Source organism: Prionailurus bengalensis, chromosome A1, assembly GCF_016509475.1.
Source record: "Prionailurus bengalensis isolate Pbe53 chromosome A1, Fcat_Pben_1.1_paternal_pri, whole genome shotgun sequence".
Taxonomy (NCBI): domain Eukaryota; kingdom Metazoa; phylum Chordata; class Mammalia; order Carnivora; family Felidae; genus Prionailurus; species Prionailurus bengalensis.
The window spans coordinates 103,196,408-103,217,206 of record NC_057343.1 but is presented as its reverse complement, the minus strand read 5'-3'; the positions used below and the strand labels follow the sequence as shown (position 1 = coordinate 103,217,206).

Sequence of the window (20,799 nt, the reverse complement as noted above, 5' to 3'; positions counted from 1 at the left end):
AAATAAAACCCCGTTTCCGCCCTGGTTGTTGTTGATCGGAGAATCCCAGGATTGAGGGGTTAAGAGCCAGATGAGCGTGGAGACTTTTGCAAGAGATGGAAGCAACCAGAAGGGCAAGCTCCCCAGTCGGGGTTCAGACCTTCCGTTGGGGCTTACCTGTCTCTGCCCCTGGCCCTGGACGCCCCTTCTCCCTCTGCCCGGCTACACCGCATCCCGCTGCAGATCACCCGTCTCTTTGCACCTCTTTGGCTGCAGGAGTGCCGGCCCAGGGTGCCCCCAGCACCCTTCCTCGTTGGCTGTCAGTTTCCGGTATTGGAACCCATCACTGGCTGACACGGTGCTGGAGTGAAGCAAAGCTGTTACTGTGAACACTCCTGCTTTGTAGCCTTCCTTGCTCATCAGCGCTCAAGAAGCCCTTGAAATAAGGTGAACTGAGAAAATATTGCCAGAATCTCTCTGCGGATTTTTTCCCCCCAGCCCTCTGATTACACACGCTAAGTGCCGCTATCTGTGTAAATAACCTTTTCTTCCCCGCCTCTCTGCCTCCCCTCCTCCTCCACTCCCTTGCTCTTCGGCTCTCTCGAGTGATAAATAGCCAGGCTACTGCTCAGCGTGCACCAACACCTGGGAATAATCATGCAAAAATAACAGTGAGAGACTGCCGCGCGTCTGTTCTTGACATTAACTTTCCTCAGTTTGACAGGCTGCCACCACCAGCTGTTAGACTTATGGGTCTCTTTCTCCTCCCCCCCCCCCCCCCCCCACTGGAGATGGCTGTTTTCCTGCTTCTATTTTTTGGGCTCTAATAGGTTACATCAGTGTCCCATCAAGAAGACAGAAAAGAGCTGTGACAAAGGAACCATTGCTAATGCTGGCCAGTTCTCTATTCTGGTCTTTTCTCCTGCGTGTTAGTATTATTAGACTAATAATTCCCCAGTGACTTTTACCTGGAATATCTAATTAGTACTATTGTAGAGTACCTTCCCCCTGCAAAGCGTATTCATCATTGCCTCCGGTGAGTTGTCTTTGAATGTAGCAAATCCTACATTGATTTCTCTTTTAGTTCAGATCTCAATTATATTTGCAATAATGATGATAATATTGGCCGTGGCAACAGCTCTTATTTATCGAGTGCTGCTCCGTACCCAGACCTGGACTAGGGTTGTTGGGGCTCATGTAGTAGTCCCTTTAGGCACGGATTATTTCCATTTTACAGATGAAGCCATTGAGTCCCAGAGAGATCAGGTGACTTTGCCTAAAGGTTATGTAACGGAAGGAGGTGGGATTCGAGCTCTGAAGACTGATCCCTGCACTGCCTTGCCTTTCACTGCATGCTCTGTTTTGCGCTCAGGTCCTACAGACGGCCCCTTGATTGTGGTTCTGCAATTACAGGGGGAATTTTGCTGTACTTGCGTGAGTATTTGATGATGAGTGCCACAGTCCTGCTGATTAGGCAGTAAGCCCAGGACAGCACGGACCCGTTCGGGTGGCACCTGCTCTCGTCCTGCTAGCAGCCTGCGCGGGGTGCCTGGCACGTAGCGGGTGTGTAGGCGTTATTTATTGGGGGCTATGTGATCAAGTTGTGACGACTCAGGGACGACTTTTGGGGGAGCAGCAGCCCATGAAAAAGAGGCACGGCTGGAGATGAGTAGGAGATTTTGTAGAGGTCTAGGGCTCATCAAGATCTGCTGTAAAATTGGGGGGCGATTAGGCTGGGCCGACGGCTGCCAGATGCCAACGTATGAAAGGAGCAGTATTTTCCCCCAGGCTGAGCTTCTCAGGGTTAAGCCCTTTTTCTTATACTTTTAACACACTTTAACCGCACTTAACCATGCATTTGGAGGGGATTATAGATTTATGTTAAATATAGTAGGATATAAAAAGGAGCTTTGTAAGGTTGCATGCAGGGTTAGAGAACTGTAATATCAGACCAGGGACTTTTTTTTTTTTTTTCTTTCTCTTTTTCCAAGCCGGCATTTACTGAGCTAAGCGCTTTGCTGAGCCTTCACTTGATGTGAATCATCTCACGGAGTCTTCACTGTGACCCTGTGGGCGTAATTGTTATTCTTACTCCCATTTCTGAGATGCAGACGTTGAGCCTCTGAGTAGCCAGGTTATTTGCTCAGGGGTCCCCCACAGCGAGTAACAGGGAGGTAGGGATTTGAACCTATCGCAACCTGAGGGCCGCCACTACCACGTCCAAGTGTATGCCCCTTGGAGGGGCTTCTCCTAGGGACCATTGCTTCTCTCCGTCTTCACGAGCCTCATTGGTTGAAGAAGGTACGGTTCCGTCTATGGATCAGTGACCTGGAAATCGGCGCAGTGGAGTTGATCTTTGGTAGGAGGTAAAAAACACTACTGAAAATCCTTCCAGATCCTGCTTTACACATGGTGCATGTCGCTTTGTTTTAGATGCTGTAAGATTCACAAGAGAACTGAAACCTTTTGTAGGGGGGCGTCTCTTACTGGGGGCATTCGCTGGCGGAAAGAATTAGCGACTCTGTACACTGTATTATTTAATTTTATTATTATTTTTAAAATATTTATTTATTTTTGAGAGACGGTGAGAGAGAGAGAGAGAGAGAGCACAAGCGGGGAGGGGCAGAGAGAGAGAGAGGGAGACACGGAGTCCGAAGCAGGCTCCAGGCTCTGAGCTGTCGGCACAGAGCCTGACGCGGGGTTTGAACCCAGGAACCCCGAGATCGTGACCTGAGCCAAAGTTGGATGCTTAACCGACTGAGCCACCCAGGCACCCTCAGACACTGAATTATTTCCCTTCCGCCTCTCTCTTGGCTCCTCGTGTGTGTACTTGAACTCCTACTGCTTATAGGATGCTGTTTTATTTTCACTTGGGCTGCCCCCAGAGGTACCTTACTTATTGCCTTTGTGCAAATATGGGCCAAGTTTCTCTCTAGAATGAGGAGGCTGGCTACGTGGTCTTCTAGGGGCAGACATTCTGTGATTGTCTCAGGGGAGGGCTGCAAAGGCAAACTCAGCTGGTCACTGCAAGGCCTAAGCCCTGTCAGTTGATGCCGCGAGGAATCGCTGGCCGAGCCCCGTACGTTATCTCGTTATTATTTTAAGAGATAGTAGACATTCATGCTTGTCCCTAAGTGTTTGTGTTTGTGAAAATTTGTGATGTTTGAAAAAGTAGCATACCTCCCAGTGTAAAACACCTCTGGGAATGGCTGTGATTCCTTACCCTCCTCTGTGGTTGGTGACCTCTGGGGAGGAGGGGCTTCTAGTGGAAGCCATTAGACCACTGGGGTGTGGTCTTGTATTGGGGGACTGTTTATGATTAAGTTCATGTTTATAGTCAGATTCTCCGAACCTTAGCTTCTCACTGGAAGCCTTGGGGACGGGGTTCCCAGGTCTGCTCGATAAATGCTATCAACTAAGCTTTGTTCACTGCCCTTGGATTGTGTGAATGGAAATAAACACCGTTAAGTTGCTCGTAGGCCCAGGATACCATCGCCTCTCCCCTCAAGTCTTCTCGATTCTTTAGAAATTTGATCTTTGGAGTCACTTACATATCCCAAGGAGTAGGTGCATGTGTGTGTGTATCTGTGTGCAGATACATTCGTAGTTGGAGTTATATTGAAATAGGGATTTAGCCCAGGAATTCTATTGTAATAGGATTTGTTATCAGTAGGCGGCTGGAGGATGCATTTTCCAATTGTGAGGAAAATGGTCCTTAGTGAGGTTAAGTGACTCTCCAAAGTCACATGCTAATTATCCTCAGAGTTAGAGCCAAAATACTAGCATCCAACATGCCCTGTCCTTAAAAGTTTGTATTGCAGGCTTTGCCTCATTGTATCCTGATCTCCCAAAGGGAATTCATGCTCTTCTTAGCTGCCTTCCCTCCTTTCATTTCATCCTATTTTCTTGTTTCTCCGATTGAAACTGTATTTTCTTGGAATTAACGTAGGCTGTCAATCACGTGATCTAAAGAGTATTTTGAGAGTATCGTTCTGTTTTGTCTTTGCAGTTTCTGTGTGTAGCAATCATTAAACCCACTTTACAACTAACTGTACAAATTAAGAATTTGTTGGCAAACATGCACAAAAAAAAAAACCAAACCCGGTAGCCGGTTTATAATTTTTCTTGGCCTTTTTTTTTTCTTTTTAAATTCTGGAAAGTGGTTCTAAATGTTTTACTTTAATACAGACGACAAGGGAGCAATGGATTTTTTGCATGCCCCCCACCCCCGCATTTCCTCCCTTGGAACCCCTTTCTTCATTTGTCAGCTCAGTGTTAAAATAGGAACTATCAGTGTGAACTTTGATCCACATTAAGCTGCATTTACGCGGAAGCATAAATCACAAGATCTGGGGTTTGGGACCGTTAAATGCTTTTCTTTCTTGGGCTCTGTGATCAAGAATGCAGAACAATAAAAAGCGTGGAGCAAAAGAAGTTTTATGGCAGCTTGGAGAGCAGGAAATTAAGTTTCTTTCGCATGCAGATGGGCGAAGGGCTGTTCTATTGCATCTTGGATCATTCAGGCAAGTGAACGTCACTTGATCATTTTAGCGAAAGGCAAACTGTAGGAATAGTTCCTACAGTCATATGAACAAGGAGCCCACACACATGACTGCTTCAGCTGTTCAACCAGGAGCACGCCTCCTCCTATAACTTGTCTTGAAATGCACTCTGTGTGTGTATGTGTGTGTGTGTGTGTTTTAAACAACAAAGACTATGTAATAGCACGTCTAATAGCCAAGCGTTGGTTTCTTACAAAGGTTAATTGGGCATATAGGAACTACAGACCAGGATGGCCTTTTACCAGAAATAGTTTCTGTGTGTGTCCTTTGCACACATAAGATTTGTTAGCTCAGCTGATAAAGCACGCAAGATGGCCTCCCTTATAGGTAGGTGATACCTGTGTGTAACTTGAGGACCCAGGCAAGCGATCTGGAGTCGTGGTGTAGATGGGCTTTGCATTGGGCTCTTCTACATCTCACCACCCGTCAGCAGGGCTAAAACTGTTCTGTACCGGTCATAACTGTAATCGAAATGGGTCTGATGAGAGAGTGGGTTGGTTGGAGATGTGCCTACTTAGTACATGCGTAGCCTTTGGTTTTCGTCACGGCCAGGCTCCTGAATGTTGTATGGTTCAAGATCTCCTTTCCTGCTCGCTAGGATAGGGGTGCAAAGGACATGGCATTGCACCGTATGCTCTTATAATGGCTGTCATGTCTATTTCCTGGGATTTTGAGGGTGGAATCCCGGGACTTGGTCAGACTCACCAGGGACCTTTCCAAGTCGAACCACTAAAGGACATGTGGCATTGGAGAAACTCCCGGTTCTGCTGACGTTGGGCACAGGCCTTTATTTCCCCACGTAGGTGAATTCTGCTAAACTTTGCAGTAGAACACTTAATTAGGAGTCGATGCTTAACACATGCTAATAATACCCAGTTTATGTGTTTGAGTGTGTATAATCAAGTTGATGTATTTTACATATTCAGCAGAGTCAGTTAATGTATTTTCGTAGTGATTTAATTCATTACGGTTTATAAAGTACTTTGAAGACGATTTTAGCCCATCTCCCGTGCTGAAGTGCCCAGCGATGCCTCTGTGGCGTTTATTGGAGCCTCTCCTTTGGAAAATACTGTCGTTTTGAACGTGAGATTTCATCACAAGGGGCAAGAGTCCTAATTTTGCAGAGCAGGGTTCACGCACATCGACTGAGGCTGACGGTTCTCCATCGAATTTAGGACGTTGGGAGCCCTGCCTGTCTGTTCCGGAAGCAGGATCCCCAGGGTTGGCCCTGTCGGGCGTGAAACACCTCAAACGCTCATTTCTCTTCGCCTTTACGCGGTGGCCCCACGAAACCCCCTGAAGCCTGTTCTGCTTGCAAATGGAATTGGGAATGGTGATGTGTTCTAGAAGTGATATAAACAGATTGCATTGTAAGGAGCTCGGAGAATGCAGCACCCTGCAGTAAGCCTGTCTGTCTTTCAGGTTGACCCCCTGTTTACAGTGCCAGCACCACCACCGCCGATTTCCAGCAGCCTCACGCCTCAGATTCTGCCCTCCTACTTTTCCCCATCTTCATCCAATATTGCAGCACCGGTTGAACAGCTTTTGGTTCGGACTCGTTCCGTGGGTGTCAATACATGTGAAGTTGGAGTAGTGACAGAGCCAGAGTGTCTTGGGCCCTGTGAACCTGGGACCAGTGTGAATTTGGAAGGGATCGTGTGGCATGAAACAGAAGAAGGTAAATACACTTTACTTTTATCTATTTCCCCCCCTGATGTATTTCGTTATGTCCACCGGTAAGGGGACTTGGTTTGGCGGTGATCGGAGAGGAGAGAAAAGTGGTTTTGATACTGTCTGTGGATTTTTGTTGAAATCAGAACCGTGTTTCTCTTTCCTGTTCACGGCGGCTTTGACGTTCAGGATGGATGAGGTGGCCCTAAAAGTGGCCTGCGTTTCAAGTGCCAGTACGGAAAGACAGGGAAGCAGGGGTGAGGGTTACCCTTTCCCCTGAGGGGGATCATGGGAATGGGGAAGGCGGATTGATCTCAAGTTCACTTTCTTCTCGGTGTGCCAGCCGATCTCTCGGTCTTGATGTGGTTGTTCTTGGGTTGTTGAGGTTTAAATTGACCTGCTGATTTGGGTTCTTGCGTGTAGCCAAGGGCCATGGCCATGATATGGCTTTGGCTGCTTGGTGCTCGGGGCTAACGAACCCAAGGTCAGAGGCTTCAGCCCGAGGTGAACCAGTCATTTCTCTTCTTTGGGGACATAGCACCTTCCCTGCCCCTAAGCTCAGCAGGCCATCTGGCAAGTATAATCCAATAGTCACAAGAGAAATGGATTAGGATTAGTCTGTCATTGCTGTTAGAAACATAAATGTGGCGTATACCATACCTACCGTGGACCCAGACTCTGGTTGGCCACATCTCGTAGCACACGATCATCAGGTACGGTGTGTTTCAGATGGCCCGTGTCATTGATAGTAGAGGCCAACAGGTCATTAAAAACTAAATACCAAAGGGGCGCCTGGGTGGCGCAGTCGGTTAAGCGTCCGACTTCAGCCAGGTCACAATCTCGCGGTCCGTGAGTTCGAGCCCCGCGTCGGGCTCTGGGCTGACGGCTCAGAGCCTGGAGCCTGTTTCCGATTCTGTGTCTCCCTCTCTCTCTGCCCCTCCCCCGTTCATGCTCTGTCTCTCTCTGTCCCAAAAATAAATAAACGTTGGAAAAAAAAAAAAAGTTACTCTAAAAACTAAATACCAAGGAGAGAGCCTCGTTGCTCCATTGGGGAATGAGAGTAGAAAAGGTGAGGAAGGTATGTGCCCCAGGTGGACAAAGGAGAGTGAAGAACACAGGGGAAACCTTTTCTTTGCCTCAAAGCTAGATTGGTCAAGGAGAAGGGAGATGATCGGTGTCAGTATCGTGGACAGATGGGACAAAGAGTAAGGGCAAAGACGCGGGTAACCAGAAAGGTCTGAGACCCAGAGTCACTGTTCAGGGCCCTCTGTATCAAGGGGGGAAAAATTGAGGGCTCAAACTCCCAGGGGAGAAAGGAAAACTATATGCCAAGGAGACTGCCTGGATGGGAAGGGGGAATAATTGGAGATCATTGCTGGGGAGGAAGTAGTTGAGAGGAAAGAACTGAGAATAGGACCACACCAGGGAACGAAAGCAGAGAACAACAATGAAGAATGAATATCCGGTGACAGGTGTTGAGTGTAATTGTCAGAAGGCGGAAAAGAGCGCGCACCGTTTCAAGGAAGAAAAGCAAAAATTGTAGAAAAATCTTCGAGGTCCTGAAAGGTGTATTTTGTAATCGGGTACACAATTCCGTAGACAGCGGCAGTAAGGAAAAATCCTTATTTAAGAAGGAACCAGAGAAGGTGAATGAAAGCGGCAGATACGAAGGGCTCTCTCTCTTTCTTTCAACCGAAAGTGCTAGTTAAAATTTACTTTTAGCTTTAGAAACGCTTGGTGTTTTGGGGCCCCATCCTGTTTGTACTTTTAACGGGGAAGCCTTGGCCCCCTGTAACCAGATTAGGAGGAGCTGGAATGAAAATTTTCCTCTCTTGCTTACCTGTTGAAACCCCCTCTCTGGGCAAGGGCTTCTGTGTGGGGAGCAACTCCTCTCCTCTTGCCTCTCTTTGCATTGCACACCCTCTGTCTTCTCGGGTTTTCCTTAGGAAAGTGGTGGCTAAGGGCGTCCGACTGGTATGTCGGTGAGAATAGTACAGAGAAGGAAGCGACACACGAGTCTAATGTTGTAGTTAAATTATGAGTCCGGGTACCGAGGATTCAGGAACAGAGAAAGATTTGGAAAGGCTAAGGGTTAATTTCCATAAACTTGCAAGAAAGATTTTTCTTGGACTTGAATCGCTCGCTCATTTGGGTGAGGTGCCACCTCCCATTTATTTCTCAGCTACGACTTAGCGCCCGTTGGCTTATTGCTGGTCATGATTTTATTTATTCCTGTGTGCGACAGGACCGACTTCCTGCAGTGTGACCTCACTGGGCGGTGCATGTTGTAAAATTAGCCACAAACTTTGTGGCATGCCTGTAAGTCTCGGGTTATTTTTCCCGTGGCTTGGAAGTCTGCTTGGTTTTGACTTGAACCTTAGCTTCTAAGAAGAGATGAGGTTACTGAGAAAAAAGCCAATTGTATTCAAAAAACTGTAGTAACTCTGGGCAAACGGTCAAAGAGCTTTGTGGTGTTTCATTATTACGATTATTATTTTTTATGAGTTTTATTTGGTGGTGATGCAGGTACAGCCTCCCCAGTTGTGCTCTGTTCTCTGAGAAATCCGTCTCCTGAGTCTGTGCACCTGCTTCTGTGTGCTGTGACCCATCCGTCCCCAAGGTTGTCTTCCGTCCCCATGGGGCACGCTGGCAGCTTTAGGTGCTTTTTGGACACGGGAATGGAACCTTCTGCAGCCCCAGCCTTCTTGTTACTCCCTCACATTTTCCAGGGTTTGGAATGTGTGGATGTTGATGGTGGTGACAAGAAGGAGCTGGAGCAGTGAACAGAGTTATTCGTGCTGAATAAACTAAACTTCAGACCTCCAACAGAATTTAAGAACTCTCCTTATTTAAAAAACAAAACCAACCAAAAAAAAAAACCCTCCTTAGCCTGGACGGTAAGATATGTGTTTAATGTGTAACCATTTTCAAGAGAGTTCCATTTGCCTTTCTTTTTTTTTTTCTTCTTCTTCTCAGTACGGCCTCTTTAAACCTCTTGGACCAATTTAAAAATTAAACCCACTCGACCATTAATTTTTCCCTTTGGGGAAAAACAAAGAGAGAAACAGAACAAACACATTTGGAGCCGGTTATTGGGCAGAGTTAAAAGAGAATGGGTTTGGGAAGAAGGAGAGGGGAAAGGAAGCCACATTAGTTTTCTAGAATGGGGGTTTCATTAACAAAAGGCAAACTGAGCACTTAGGAACTAACAGGCAGGAAACTGTCAGTTGCCTGGGACTCATGTCCTGTAGATTGAGCTGAAAAAAATTTCTTCCCTTGTAGTTTCCTTTTGAGGTTATTGTGTACCTGGTGGTGTTTTTAACAAACCTAATGTGTTAGGTGCATTCATAGGTGTGTGTATGCGTGTGTGTGTGTGTGTGTGCGCGCGCGTGCGCATCTATATTGAAGATCCTAGAAGTGTTAAGAGCTCGTGTCTGCAGTCTTTGGGGGAACATTGAGTGTTCTTACGATTTTTTTCTTGTTTTTGGGAAGGTAGTGGGGAACAGCAAGACTGAACTATGAAATCCCCACTAAATATTAATTATTTCTTGTGCTGGGAATCTCTCATTTCTGGAGGGTTCTTTGAGTCACAGACTTTCCCCTTAGTGTTACCGCCAGTACGTGGAGTCCTGGTTGCCTGAGAACCAAATTGTCCTCCGGAGTACCATGTTACGAGAGAAGTTCCCTCTGGAAATAATTAGTGGGTTTCAGAGCGTGCTTAATAGGAGAGAAAAACTATTACTGCATTTGGATGTTTAGTTATTTTACTCTGCTCTTGCTTCTTTAAGGTGAGCACATAGGAGCAATGAGGTATTGTACAAAATTACTCTCAGATGTTGGAAAGAATTTCCTTAGCGTTTCACTCCTGACATTTGGGACGCACATGCCTGTGTATAGTTATTTGTTTGGAAATTTGCTCTTCTGGGGGTGGGGGTGGGCGTGGGGGACATAAAACCAGAAAAAATGTGGAGTGTAAATACCTACCTGTTGAGCTTGGCTCTTTAGCTCTTAAGAACGCATTTTCCTTTGGAATTTTATTAAATCGTCTTTCTTATTGGACTTTTTCTCCCTCCCTGTTTTGTTTTTTTTTTTTTTGCCCTATCTGAGAACATACTTGGTTCAGCTACACAGCTGTGTTTCCTGGTTACAACTGTCATTTACTGTGGCCTTTAAAGCATCTAGAGGTAGAGGCCTGGGGTTCTCAACCCTGTGCCTTTGAACCAGCCGGAGAGCTATTCACACACGCCCGGGCACCACTACTAGGCTTGGTCTGGGATGGCGCTTTGCTCTGGTTTGCTGACCTGGCCTTGGTGGGGTTTTTTGTCTGATTATTTTTTTCCAGTACTCCCCAGGGGATTCTAATGTGCAAACAGGATGGAGAACCACTGTCTCGGGGGAAAGAGGGGATGTCCTCACCCTTTGCAAGCTGCTTGACCTTTTCCCTTTAAGGAAGTCACTGTGTTATTGCCTCATTTTCTCAGGGATGAAGTGGAGAGGCGCCCTCGCCCTGTTTACCTTGCAGGGTAGATAATGTCTGTCCAGATGCTGTAGTGTGGCTGGTGAACTTCACCATTTCACCCCTGTGCTAATGACACAGGGGGTCCGGCGTTTGATCCCGAACCTGGCCTTCACAGAGGTTTTGGGGTGTAATGAACATCCGATTGGTACCACTCTTCCTGATTTATTAATATGGTGGTGTGGACCTTCCTACGTGGTTCTTCACTGAGCCAGAAATGGTGCCTTCGTTTCTGTGTGGTTTCTGCTGAATCATTTTTGAAATAGTTCAGAAACCCAGAGTATTAAAGAAAAGTTAATAATAAAGCAGCAAATAAAAGACTGGACTCCCAGCATCACTGGGAGCTTTCAGAGGGGACAGTGAAAATGCAACTGGCAGCTTATTAAAGTGAGTAAGTGTGTTTTTTTAAGAGAAGACTTATTAGCGTCTGGTGTAAAAGGAAGAATGGTTCTTTGAGTTTCTCCATCTGATGTTCTGTGTGTTTTCCAAGAACAGCAGTCTTGGGAATTAATGTTTAAAAATTTTTTTTTTTTGATGTTTATGTATTTTTGAGAGAGAGACGGAGTGTGAGTGGGGGAGGAGCAGAGAGAGAGGGAGACACAGAATCTGAAGCAGGCTCCGGGCTGTGAGCTGTCGGCACAGAGCCCAACGCGGGGCTTGAACTCACGAACCATGAGATCATGACCTGAACTGAAGTCGGACGCTTACCGACTGAGCCACCCAGGCGCCCAAAGAACGAATGTTTTCTTTTTTTTTAATTTCTTTTTTTTTCAACGTTTATTTATTTTTGGGACAGAGAGAGACAGAGCATGAACGGGGGAGGGGCGGAGAGAGAGGGAGACACAGAATCGGAAACAGGCTCCAGGCTCTGAGCCGTCAGCCCAGAGCCCGACGCGGGGCTCGAACCCATGGACCGCGAGACCTGGCTGAAGTCGGACGCTTAACCGACTGCGCCACCCAGGCGCCCCAGAATGAATGTTTTAAAGGTGACCGGTTGGGGAAGTCACTGATTGTCTTCAAACCACCAGAGATGCTCTTCAGTTCTTCTGCTTCTCCCGCATCTCCAGAGTCACAAAGAGGATAGTGTTTACATGGGAAGCAGAGGGGTTTCAAGTTAAGTCCTTAGAAGGCAAACGATCCTGTATAAATTGACGACAGATCTGGCGTACGGTGTTGTTACTCCTATTCTGCGGTATTGACTGCCCAGACTTGTTCCTGGAACTGGGACTTCCTTTTTCAATTTTGATTGGAGAAGAGATTAAATACGAATCCCGGCCCGCTTTGTGTTTTCGGTATTGGAGCACGGGGTTGGTGCGTTAACTTTTTTTCCACCAAGTGAAATGTTATTACTTACTGAGGTATTTCCCAGTGATTGTATAAATTCAGCTTTGACTCACAAGGCGAGTCAGATGCCCGCTTTCGCTTCTCATTTCGTTACCTGCCACGCCAGGGAGGATTAAGAGCTATGCAGCCGCGGGGAACGTGAAGATGGCTCACGGACGCCCCTCTCCTCTATCAGTGATGTGCTAAGTGGAGGTAAACCAGCCTGTGGTCTGTGAGTTTCGCAGGTGGGCCCAGCCGGTTAGTCACTGAGCTAGTGGAAAAAAAGCGTCCGGCCTTGCTGTTCAACGTGAACTCAACAGAGGGTTGGAGGGCTGGAGGAACCACTAGTCAGTGCCGCTCTGTGTATTGGCCAACATTTTATCCTCGCCCCGCTGGGCACGCTTGCCGTGCTGGTTGCCAACGAAAAGCGGACGTTCGTCACCCTTGGTGGCGAGCAGCTCCAGGATGGGCCTCCAGAGTGCCCAAGTCCCACCTGTTTTCACAGGCGAAAGGCAACCCAGCTGGCAAACCCTCTCCGTATGTTTGCTGGACCGCACACCATCTTGGGTATGTGATCATTCTGTGTTCGGTGGCGAAAAACTTTTTTTCTAATAAAAACGAGCTTGGTCTAAGGATGTCGATTAGAAACAGTTACAACGCACATCGAAGCTGCTTGGTTTTTTTAACATCACAGAAACTCGCGTTGCCAGTTTCACCCAAAAATCAGAAATCAAACATGGGGGCCAGGTGCTTGCCCTGTGCACTCTGTCAAGATTTATGAATGAAGGGGAGTATAAGGAAGGGACCAAGGGAGGGCTTGCCTGGGCCGTCTTCCTGGGCTTTCCTTTCCTCTGGACCTACCTGTTTTATGCTTTCCTGATGAGGTAACGGGGCAACCATCTGATAGGATGAGTGATGGCACGTTTTGCTGGAAAGCAACACCACAGTCACATCACCGCTGGTCAGCGTGAAAAATAAGCTGCTGTTAGGATTCAGCTTCATGTTTTCAGACCAAACATTGGTTCTTTTTGTGTCGCTTGTGTGTATATTTTGGTGTTGACATTACGTGTTAAGTAGTGAAGCAGTCAGTTTTTTTTTTTTTAATTTTTTTTTCAACGTTTATTTATTTTGGAGACAGAGCATGAACGGGGGGAGGGGCAGAGAGAGAGGGAGACACAGAATCGGAAACAGGCTCCAGGCTCCGAGCCAGTCAGCCCAGAGCCCGACACGGGGCTCGAACTCCCGGACCGTGAGATCGTGACCTGAGCTGAAGTCGGGCGCTTAACCGACTGCGCCACCCAGGCGCCCCAAGCAGTCAGTTTTAAACTCCCCATGTAAAGGCCTTTTGTTAACCTTTGGTTGGTTGATACGGTAGCGAAACGTGTAGATGTGAATACAGAATGTAAGACATGTGAAATGGAACTGCCCTTAGGACTTGAGTATCATAGTAAAAGATTTAAGAAGCTGTGTTCTAAGATTCGCGTGTATAGTGTTGTCCTCCTTTGGTTTGCTTTTCCCTATAAAGAAGTTGGTAAGAAAATCTTGAGTCTTAATACTACAGTGACTTTGAACTGAAGACATATTTTCTTTTTCTTTTTCTTTTTCTTTTTCTTTTTTTTTTTTTGAGAGAGAGGGAGCGCACGGGGGAGGGGGGCAGAGGGAGAGGGAGAGAGAGAATCTTAAGCAAGCTCCATCCGGATCTCCAGACCACGAGATCACGACCTGAGCCGAAATCAAGAGTCGGATGCTTAACCGACTGAGCCGCCCAGGCGCCCCTGAAGGCCTGTTTGTTTTCTAATCACAAAAATGAAGATACTCTCATTGGTTGCAGAGAATCGTTTTTTGGCCCCCCTGGGAATGTTGATGGCGAGTATTTCATTAACTTTTTACATACAGTGTTTATAGCAACTTGATTGAGATCTAATTCACACAGCATACAATCCATCCATTTAAAGTGGATAATTCAGCGGGTTTATTTATTTATTTATTTATTTTGAATGTATTAAGGAGTCCCGCAACCATCACCACAGTTAATTTTCGAACAATTTCATTACCTCAAGGAATCCCTGTATCCCACCAGCAGTCACTCCCGCTTACCCCAGCCCCCATTTCATTGGCATCGTGGTCTTTGACTCTTCGTTGCTTTAATGTGTATTTTATGGACGAGAGAAAGGATTCATTTGTTGAGTGTTTGTACCAGGCATTGTGCTAGACATGCCTCCTAGATAATAATTTCCTTTAATCCTTAGAACAGAATGCAAAGTGCACTGTTATCATCTGTATGTTTATGAAGGAGACTTAGAAAGGGATTTCTCTGTGCAAGGCAGCAAGACTTGGAGACCCCTTGCTCTCTTTTTTTTTTTAATGTTTATTTTTGAGAGGGAGGGAGAAAGAGAGAGAGACAGAGAGACAGAGAGACAGAGAGAGAGGGAGACACAGACTCCGAAGCAGGCTCCAGGCTCTGAGCTGTCAGCACAGAGCCCGACGCGGGGCTCGAACTCACAGACCGGACCGCAAGATCATGACCTGAGCCGAAGTTGGACACTTAACTCATTGAACCACCCAGGTGCCCTGGAGACCCCTTACTCTTCACAGCTACTCCTGCCTAGGTGTCCGGGATTTCCCCTGCACAAAAGTGCCCGTGTATTTCACGCAGCACTCTTTGGAAAGAGGGCGTAAGATGTGATGTAGTCACTGGCGTCTTTGTTTTTAAGCACAGAACGATAGGAAATTCTTTATAAGGGTAGCGCCTGATTTTGGCAGGAGTCACTGAATCAGCTTCAGCTAGGTTGATGTATACAAACCATCCCTTTCTGCCCCACTAAGCTGGAAGCTTCTTTAGTCCACAGATCCCATCTGTTTTGTTCACTGTTGGATCCCCAGCGCCTGGCACAGAGTAAGTGTGCCATACATATTTGTTGAATGTTGAATAAATTTACGGAACAAAGTGGTATGGTCTTGATACCTGTGTAGTGTAGCTTTCTAGTCAAGAATATGTTACTTTTAAATTAAGTTTGGCCTAGACAATCTGGAAAATATAGCTCTGCAAATCTACTTTGTCACTGATTTTATTTTTGGGGGGGGGGGGCGGGGAGGAAGCCATTATAAAATGTGATTACATTGTATTGTAATTCACCTTCCCATCTTGCTCTTCCTAGACCCATCTCCAAATAAAGGGGCAACAAAATAATTCGGTTTGCTTTCTCCCCTCAGTCATTCATACCCTCGGTAGGGTTTTAATTTTCTGGTGATAAAAGGAATACCTTGTCGTTTTAGGACACCCGCAGAGGGGAAACACCCAAAAGGTAGAGGAAAAACCAAATCACCTTTAATCTCACTATTCAGGCAACCACTTTAATTTGTTGGTTTACTCCTTAGCTGTTTATTTTACTTTACTTTTTAAAAGTTTATCCATTTATTCTGAGAGAGAGAGAGAGAGTGTGTGTGTTTGTGCGCGCAAGTGGGGGAGGGGCAGAGAGAGAGGGAGAGAGAATCCTGAGCAGGCTCCAGACCGTCAGCGCAGAGCCCGACGTGACGCTGCAACTCAGGAGCCAGGAGATCATGACCCGAGCTGAAATCAAGAATCAAATGCTCAACTGACTGAGCCATCCAGGCGCCCCTCCTTAGCTTTTTAAATATGCGTTAAAAAAAAAAAATGTATTTGAGATCATCTGGTAAATAATGCTTTTGAATATTGCTTTCTCTTTTAATCTTAACATTAAACCATAAGCATTTCTGGGGCGCCTGGGTGGCGCAGTCGGTTAAGCGTCCGACTTCAGCCAGGTCACGATCTCGCGGTCCGTGAGTTCGAGCCCCGCGTCAGGCTCTGGGCTGATGGCTCAGAGCCTGGAACCTGTTTCCGATTCTGTGTCTCCCTCTCTCTCTGCCCCTCCCCCGTTCATGCTCTGTCTCTCTCTGTCCCAAAAAATAAATAAACGTTGAAAAAAAATTTTTTTTAAACCATAAGCATTTCTGATGTTATGAAACCGGTTTCTAAGACGTTCTTTTTGTTGATATAAAACATTTTATGGCACGGACACACAAAGTTTAATGCAAATTCCTCTAAGGATGGATATTTACATTGCCTTCAGTCTCTGAGATAAGTATCACCCTGCATGGTATATGTTTGTGTGTGAAGTATTTGTATCGTTTTATGATTCACAGTTACTATCGTAGGGTCAGCGTCTCGGAAACAATCGCTGAGTCAAAGGACGCAAACACTTTTAATAGGCGTTACTAAATACTTGTGCGTAACCGCTTTCCCAAAATGTTGTACCTGTGTATCTGGCCCTGGTTGCGAATGCCCTTCTCATTTAACCTTCCTGACTTTGGGCTCACTGACACGTGGTCATGACAACAGGGATGAGGTTGTAAGTCAGATGCACAGTCTTGGGTTCTGCTCCTTCAGAAGAAGGATGGGCGAAGGACAGAACCTTTACGGAAATCCTTTGCACCTTGTGATTTGTTGATAATCTGTAATTTGTCACTTGACATACTCAGGCTTTGTGCAGGTTCTGCCCTAGCACACCCCAGCCTCGCCTTGGCCACCCCCCCCCCCCGCTTTCAACATTTATTTTCTTTTTCCTTTATTTAAAACTTTTTTTTTTTAACATTTATTTATTTTTGAGACAGACAGAGAGAGAGCATGAACAGGGGAGGGTCAGAGAAAGAGGGAGACACAGAATCTGAAACAGGCTCCAGGCTCTGAGCTGTCAGCACAGAGCCCGATGTGGGGCTCGAACCCACAGACCGCGAGATCATGACCTGAGCCGAAGTCGGACGCTTAACCAAATGAGCCACCCAGGCACCCCTATTTTCTTTTTCCTTTAGCCTCTTCCTTTGGCTGCTTCCATGTATAGCTGCAGTGAGAGGAACTGTCCAGGTAGTTTTTAAAAGTAATATCTACGAGGGGGGCCTGGGTGGCTCAGTCGGTTGAGCGTCCGGCTCTTGATCTTGGCCCAGGTCATGATCTCTTAGTTCATGAGTTTGAGCCGGGCTCTGTGCTGACAGTGGGGAGCCTGTTCGGGATCCCCTCTCTCCCGCTGTCTCTGGCTCTCACCTGCTCTCTCTCTGTCTCTCAAAAACAAACAAACAAAACTTAAGAAAAGTAATATCTACTAACGTGTTCTCACCTGTACCCTTCTTCACCCCTTCTGTGCTCAGATAAGATTGGCTGATACTTTTCTGGCCAAAGGAGAGTAGACTACAATCCAGGGGAAGGCCTGTCCGAAGTTGCGGAAAGCCGTTCTCACCCAAGAAGCTTGCAGAATTAGGCTCGTGGGCACAACTGCAGAGTCTCTAGCAAAGTCCGATATAACAGTCAGAAGACCCAAGACAGGTCGGATAAAAGGTGATGTGCGTTAGGCAAGACCCATGCCGCCCATTTGATAATCACTTGTAACTGCGTAGTAAGTGGAACAGGTATAAATATGCCACACCCATGTATGTGGCATTCATTTCAAGCGAAGCCTTCTGACTCAAATACATATCCGAAACACTTGCGCAGTGTTTTCGCTCCCTGGGTGTTAGAAATGCGGCCCTTTCCTTTACGTGACGCGTGGCACACTTGGCCACGTTCAGTCAGAAAAACTGAATGCTTTTGCCTGGAGAACTTCATCGTGCTCTGCCAACACCATCTAATTAACTAGCATTTTCTCCCCTCATGAGCTCTTTTACTCTTGCGGGGAAACTGAGGCACCGGCGCTCTGAGTCTCATGGTTCTGTGTCCTTCCTGGATGTCTAGTTTGTACCTGATGTGATCAGCCTTTCCTCGCGTTTGAATCTGTGCGCGTGCGTGCGCGTATGAATGTGTGAATGCAACCAATTACTTTAAAAATGGGCTACGAGGCAAATAAACATTTGCTTGTCAGTTGGAGGTTTTGACTCCAATGTGGGAACTTAATTCGGCGTATAGAGTGAGATGTGTTTTTTTTTTTTAATTTAATATTCACCAAATATTTTTGCAGAAATACCCAAAATGTTGTTTTTTGACTACGCGTTTCATAACAAGAGGAAAAATGGCCAACCGCTTCCCGTACATCAGAGGCAGTGGCACGCATTCTCTGGCTCGGCGGGCAGCCTGTGTCCCGCCAGCTCCTCGGGGACTCACTTGTACATCTGGACAGTTTGTATGTTGTCATGTATATGTCTTCCCGATAGCCACGTTGACAGACAACTTTTGAAGTAGGTCGAGTCGCAAGAGCTGACTGAGAACATTTAATGTGTCTTATTTCGCTTGAGTAGCACCACAAAGCCTGCTCTCCACCGCCTTCCTCGGCTTCTCCAGAATACCTCGCAGCTTTTGCGCATTTGAAGAGCCAGCCGGTCCCAGGCGGGACTCACGGAGAGGGGATTCTTCTAGCACCTCGAGCGTCCACCTATTGTTTCTTACCCAGACAAATGTACCAGGGGCAGGGGTGAATACTGGAAGCACAGAAGAACCATCGTTGGGGTTGGTTTCGCACTCTGAGCCTGGAACCGAGCTGGCGGCAGGAAGCGAGCGATGAGAGGTGTTTTGAGCTCCACGGGTCTTTGAATACCCAAGGGCGGGCAAGTGAGGAGGCCATAGACTGGAACGATGACGGTCTTCTTCTTCTTCTTTTTTTTTTTTTTTTCATTTAAAATTTTTTTTAATGTTTATTTTTGAGAGACAGAGACAGAGCACCATCAGGGGAGGGGCAGAGACAGAGGGAGACAGAGAATCCAAAGCAGGTTCTGCGCTCCAAGCCGTCAGCACAGAACCGTACGCGGGGCTCGAACTCACGAACCGCGAGATCATGACCTGAGCTGAAGTCGGATGCTCAACGGACCGAGCCGCCCCGGCGCCCTGATGCCAGCCTTCTTTATATGGAGCCTGTCTCTTCCATGATGCCTCTGTTTGGGAAAGGTGACCACAAAAGCGGTATCCTGTTCCCCGGGAGTTCTAAAAAAGTGGCAGGTTCTACTGGGACAGATGACCCCAGTAGGATTAGGGGAACGGAGGGTCAGCTTGCACAGAAGCAGAATGCAGTGAGGGACTTAGGCTTATGTTGACTACACATTAAGTCTGGAGTGATTCAGGCGGAGAGCATTAACCACAAAATCCTCAGGCAGTTACTAGAGAATCCAAAGTAGACTGCCTCTAGGACGTCTCCCTTCATATCTGACTTCTGAATTAAATAGCGTCTTGAAATAGACACCGTCCGCCCCACCAGTCCTCCTGAGCTTGAAATTCCTTGCGGTAGCACATTTCCAAGTATGGAATTTCAACCAGGCATGACATGTTGAGTGTGACTGCGGTTAACATCGCCGTCTTCATTTTCGCGAAGGGAGGAAAATAAGGTGCGGGGAATTTATGACTTGAGTGGAAATCGAGACAGGGTCTGAAGGAGAATCTACTACCACAGCGTTGCAGTAGCTTCAGTGACGGCTTGGGAAGGGTCTCGTGAGCCACAAAGGCTTACCTCAAGGTTTCATTAGAGGGCGGGCTGGACCACCCTGGGGTCCTCTTCTGGAGAATGATCCAGGCCTGGCAGCTAACCCAAATCCCCTGGGGTCTGAGTTCTGGCTCGATGGGAAGTTATCCACCCCCCCCCCACCCCCCATTTGATTCTTCTAGACCCAGGCTTTGACGCTCCCCTTTACTCACGGGAGATGCAGATACCATGCCTGGACCGTGCACCCTTCACTGTCGTGTATTTACACAGTGCAAATCGTTGCGTACTTTGGAAAGTAGAAAAACCTGTTTGTGCAGGAAGGGGATCGTCAGGGAGTCTCAATTTGTGTGATTCTGTCCGTAAGTTCTGGCAGCTTCAACTTGTACAGTTCAGCGTGTGGTGTCATGGCCCCGTTTATTTCCTTCTGATAATTAATGCCAAGTGACGAAGGGGGTGGTGGGAGGACCAGGCCAGTCGGTAAGCGTAAGATGCTTGATCAGAAGCCAACATCAAAACAGTGAAATTGCTTGAAGGCAGCCAAAGCCTGTCTTCTGTGCACATGAACTTCTTAATTTTTGGTTACTTGATTTGTGAAAAGCAACTTGAGTGACACTACTTGACTAAAAAAAAGCACATGAGACCCGATGCACCTTCACAGCCCCCCCATGAGAAGGGAGCAAGGGAAGCATTTTATATTTCATACAAAATGCTGTGTTTCTTAAGATCCTGGAAGGGCGTGAGCACACACAGCAAAAAGCGCATGGCATTGCTTTGTTAAACATTCTCCTTTATCTTGTTGGCTGCAGTGTTCTAAATCTATCCCTGTAGCAGATTAAAAAAAAATGTTTTATTTATGTTTTTGAGAGAGAGAGAGAGTTTGGGCGCCTGTGCACACGCAGGGGAGGGGCAGAGAGAGACAGGGAGAGAGAATCCCAAGCAGGCTCCCTGCTGTCCGCGCAGAGGCAGTTGTGGGGCTCGAACTCCAGAACGCTGAGACCATGGCCTGAGCCCACATCGAGTCGGATCCTTAACTGACTGAGCCACCCGGGCCCCCTGCATTTAGCAGATCTTGTTTTTTTTTTTTTTTTAAAAAGTACCGTGGCAGAATCCTCCAGAGTTCTCGGTACTCAGAAGACGTGTGGCTCAACCATGAGAAAAACCAAATTAAAATGATGTGATTGCCGTGACACTGTGGTTACTGGGGTGTGCTGGCCTTAAGAGAAAAGGGAGACTAGTTGAAAGGAAAATGGAAACTATGCAGCTGTTCAGCTAGTGTTGGTAAGTCCCGCTTCCTCCCATCCCATTTGTTGTAAAAACACACGTAGGTACAACG

At 46.9% G+C, this 20,799-nt stretch overlaps 1 protein-coding gene across 5 annotated transcripts in view; it reads left to right on the top strand.

The window, feature by feature from the left end:
* ZNF608 (zinc finger protein 608) overlaps window positions 1-20,799 on the top strand; it is a 121,251-nt gene that overhangs the window by 51,731 nt on the left and 48,721 nt on the right. For all 5 annotated transcript variants that reach the window (XM_043586551.1, XM_043586577.1, XM_043586543.1 and 2 more), the window contains one exon: window positions 5,964-6,219. In XM_043586551.1, the coding sequence (XP_043442486.1) occupies window positions 5,964-6,219 (256 nt within the window). The remainder of the gene's footprint in view (window positions 1-5,963; window positions 6,220-20,799) is intronic.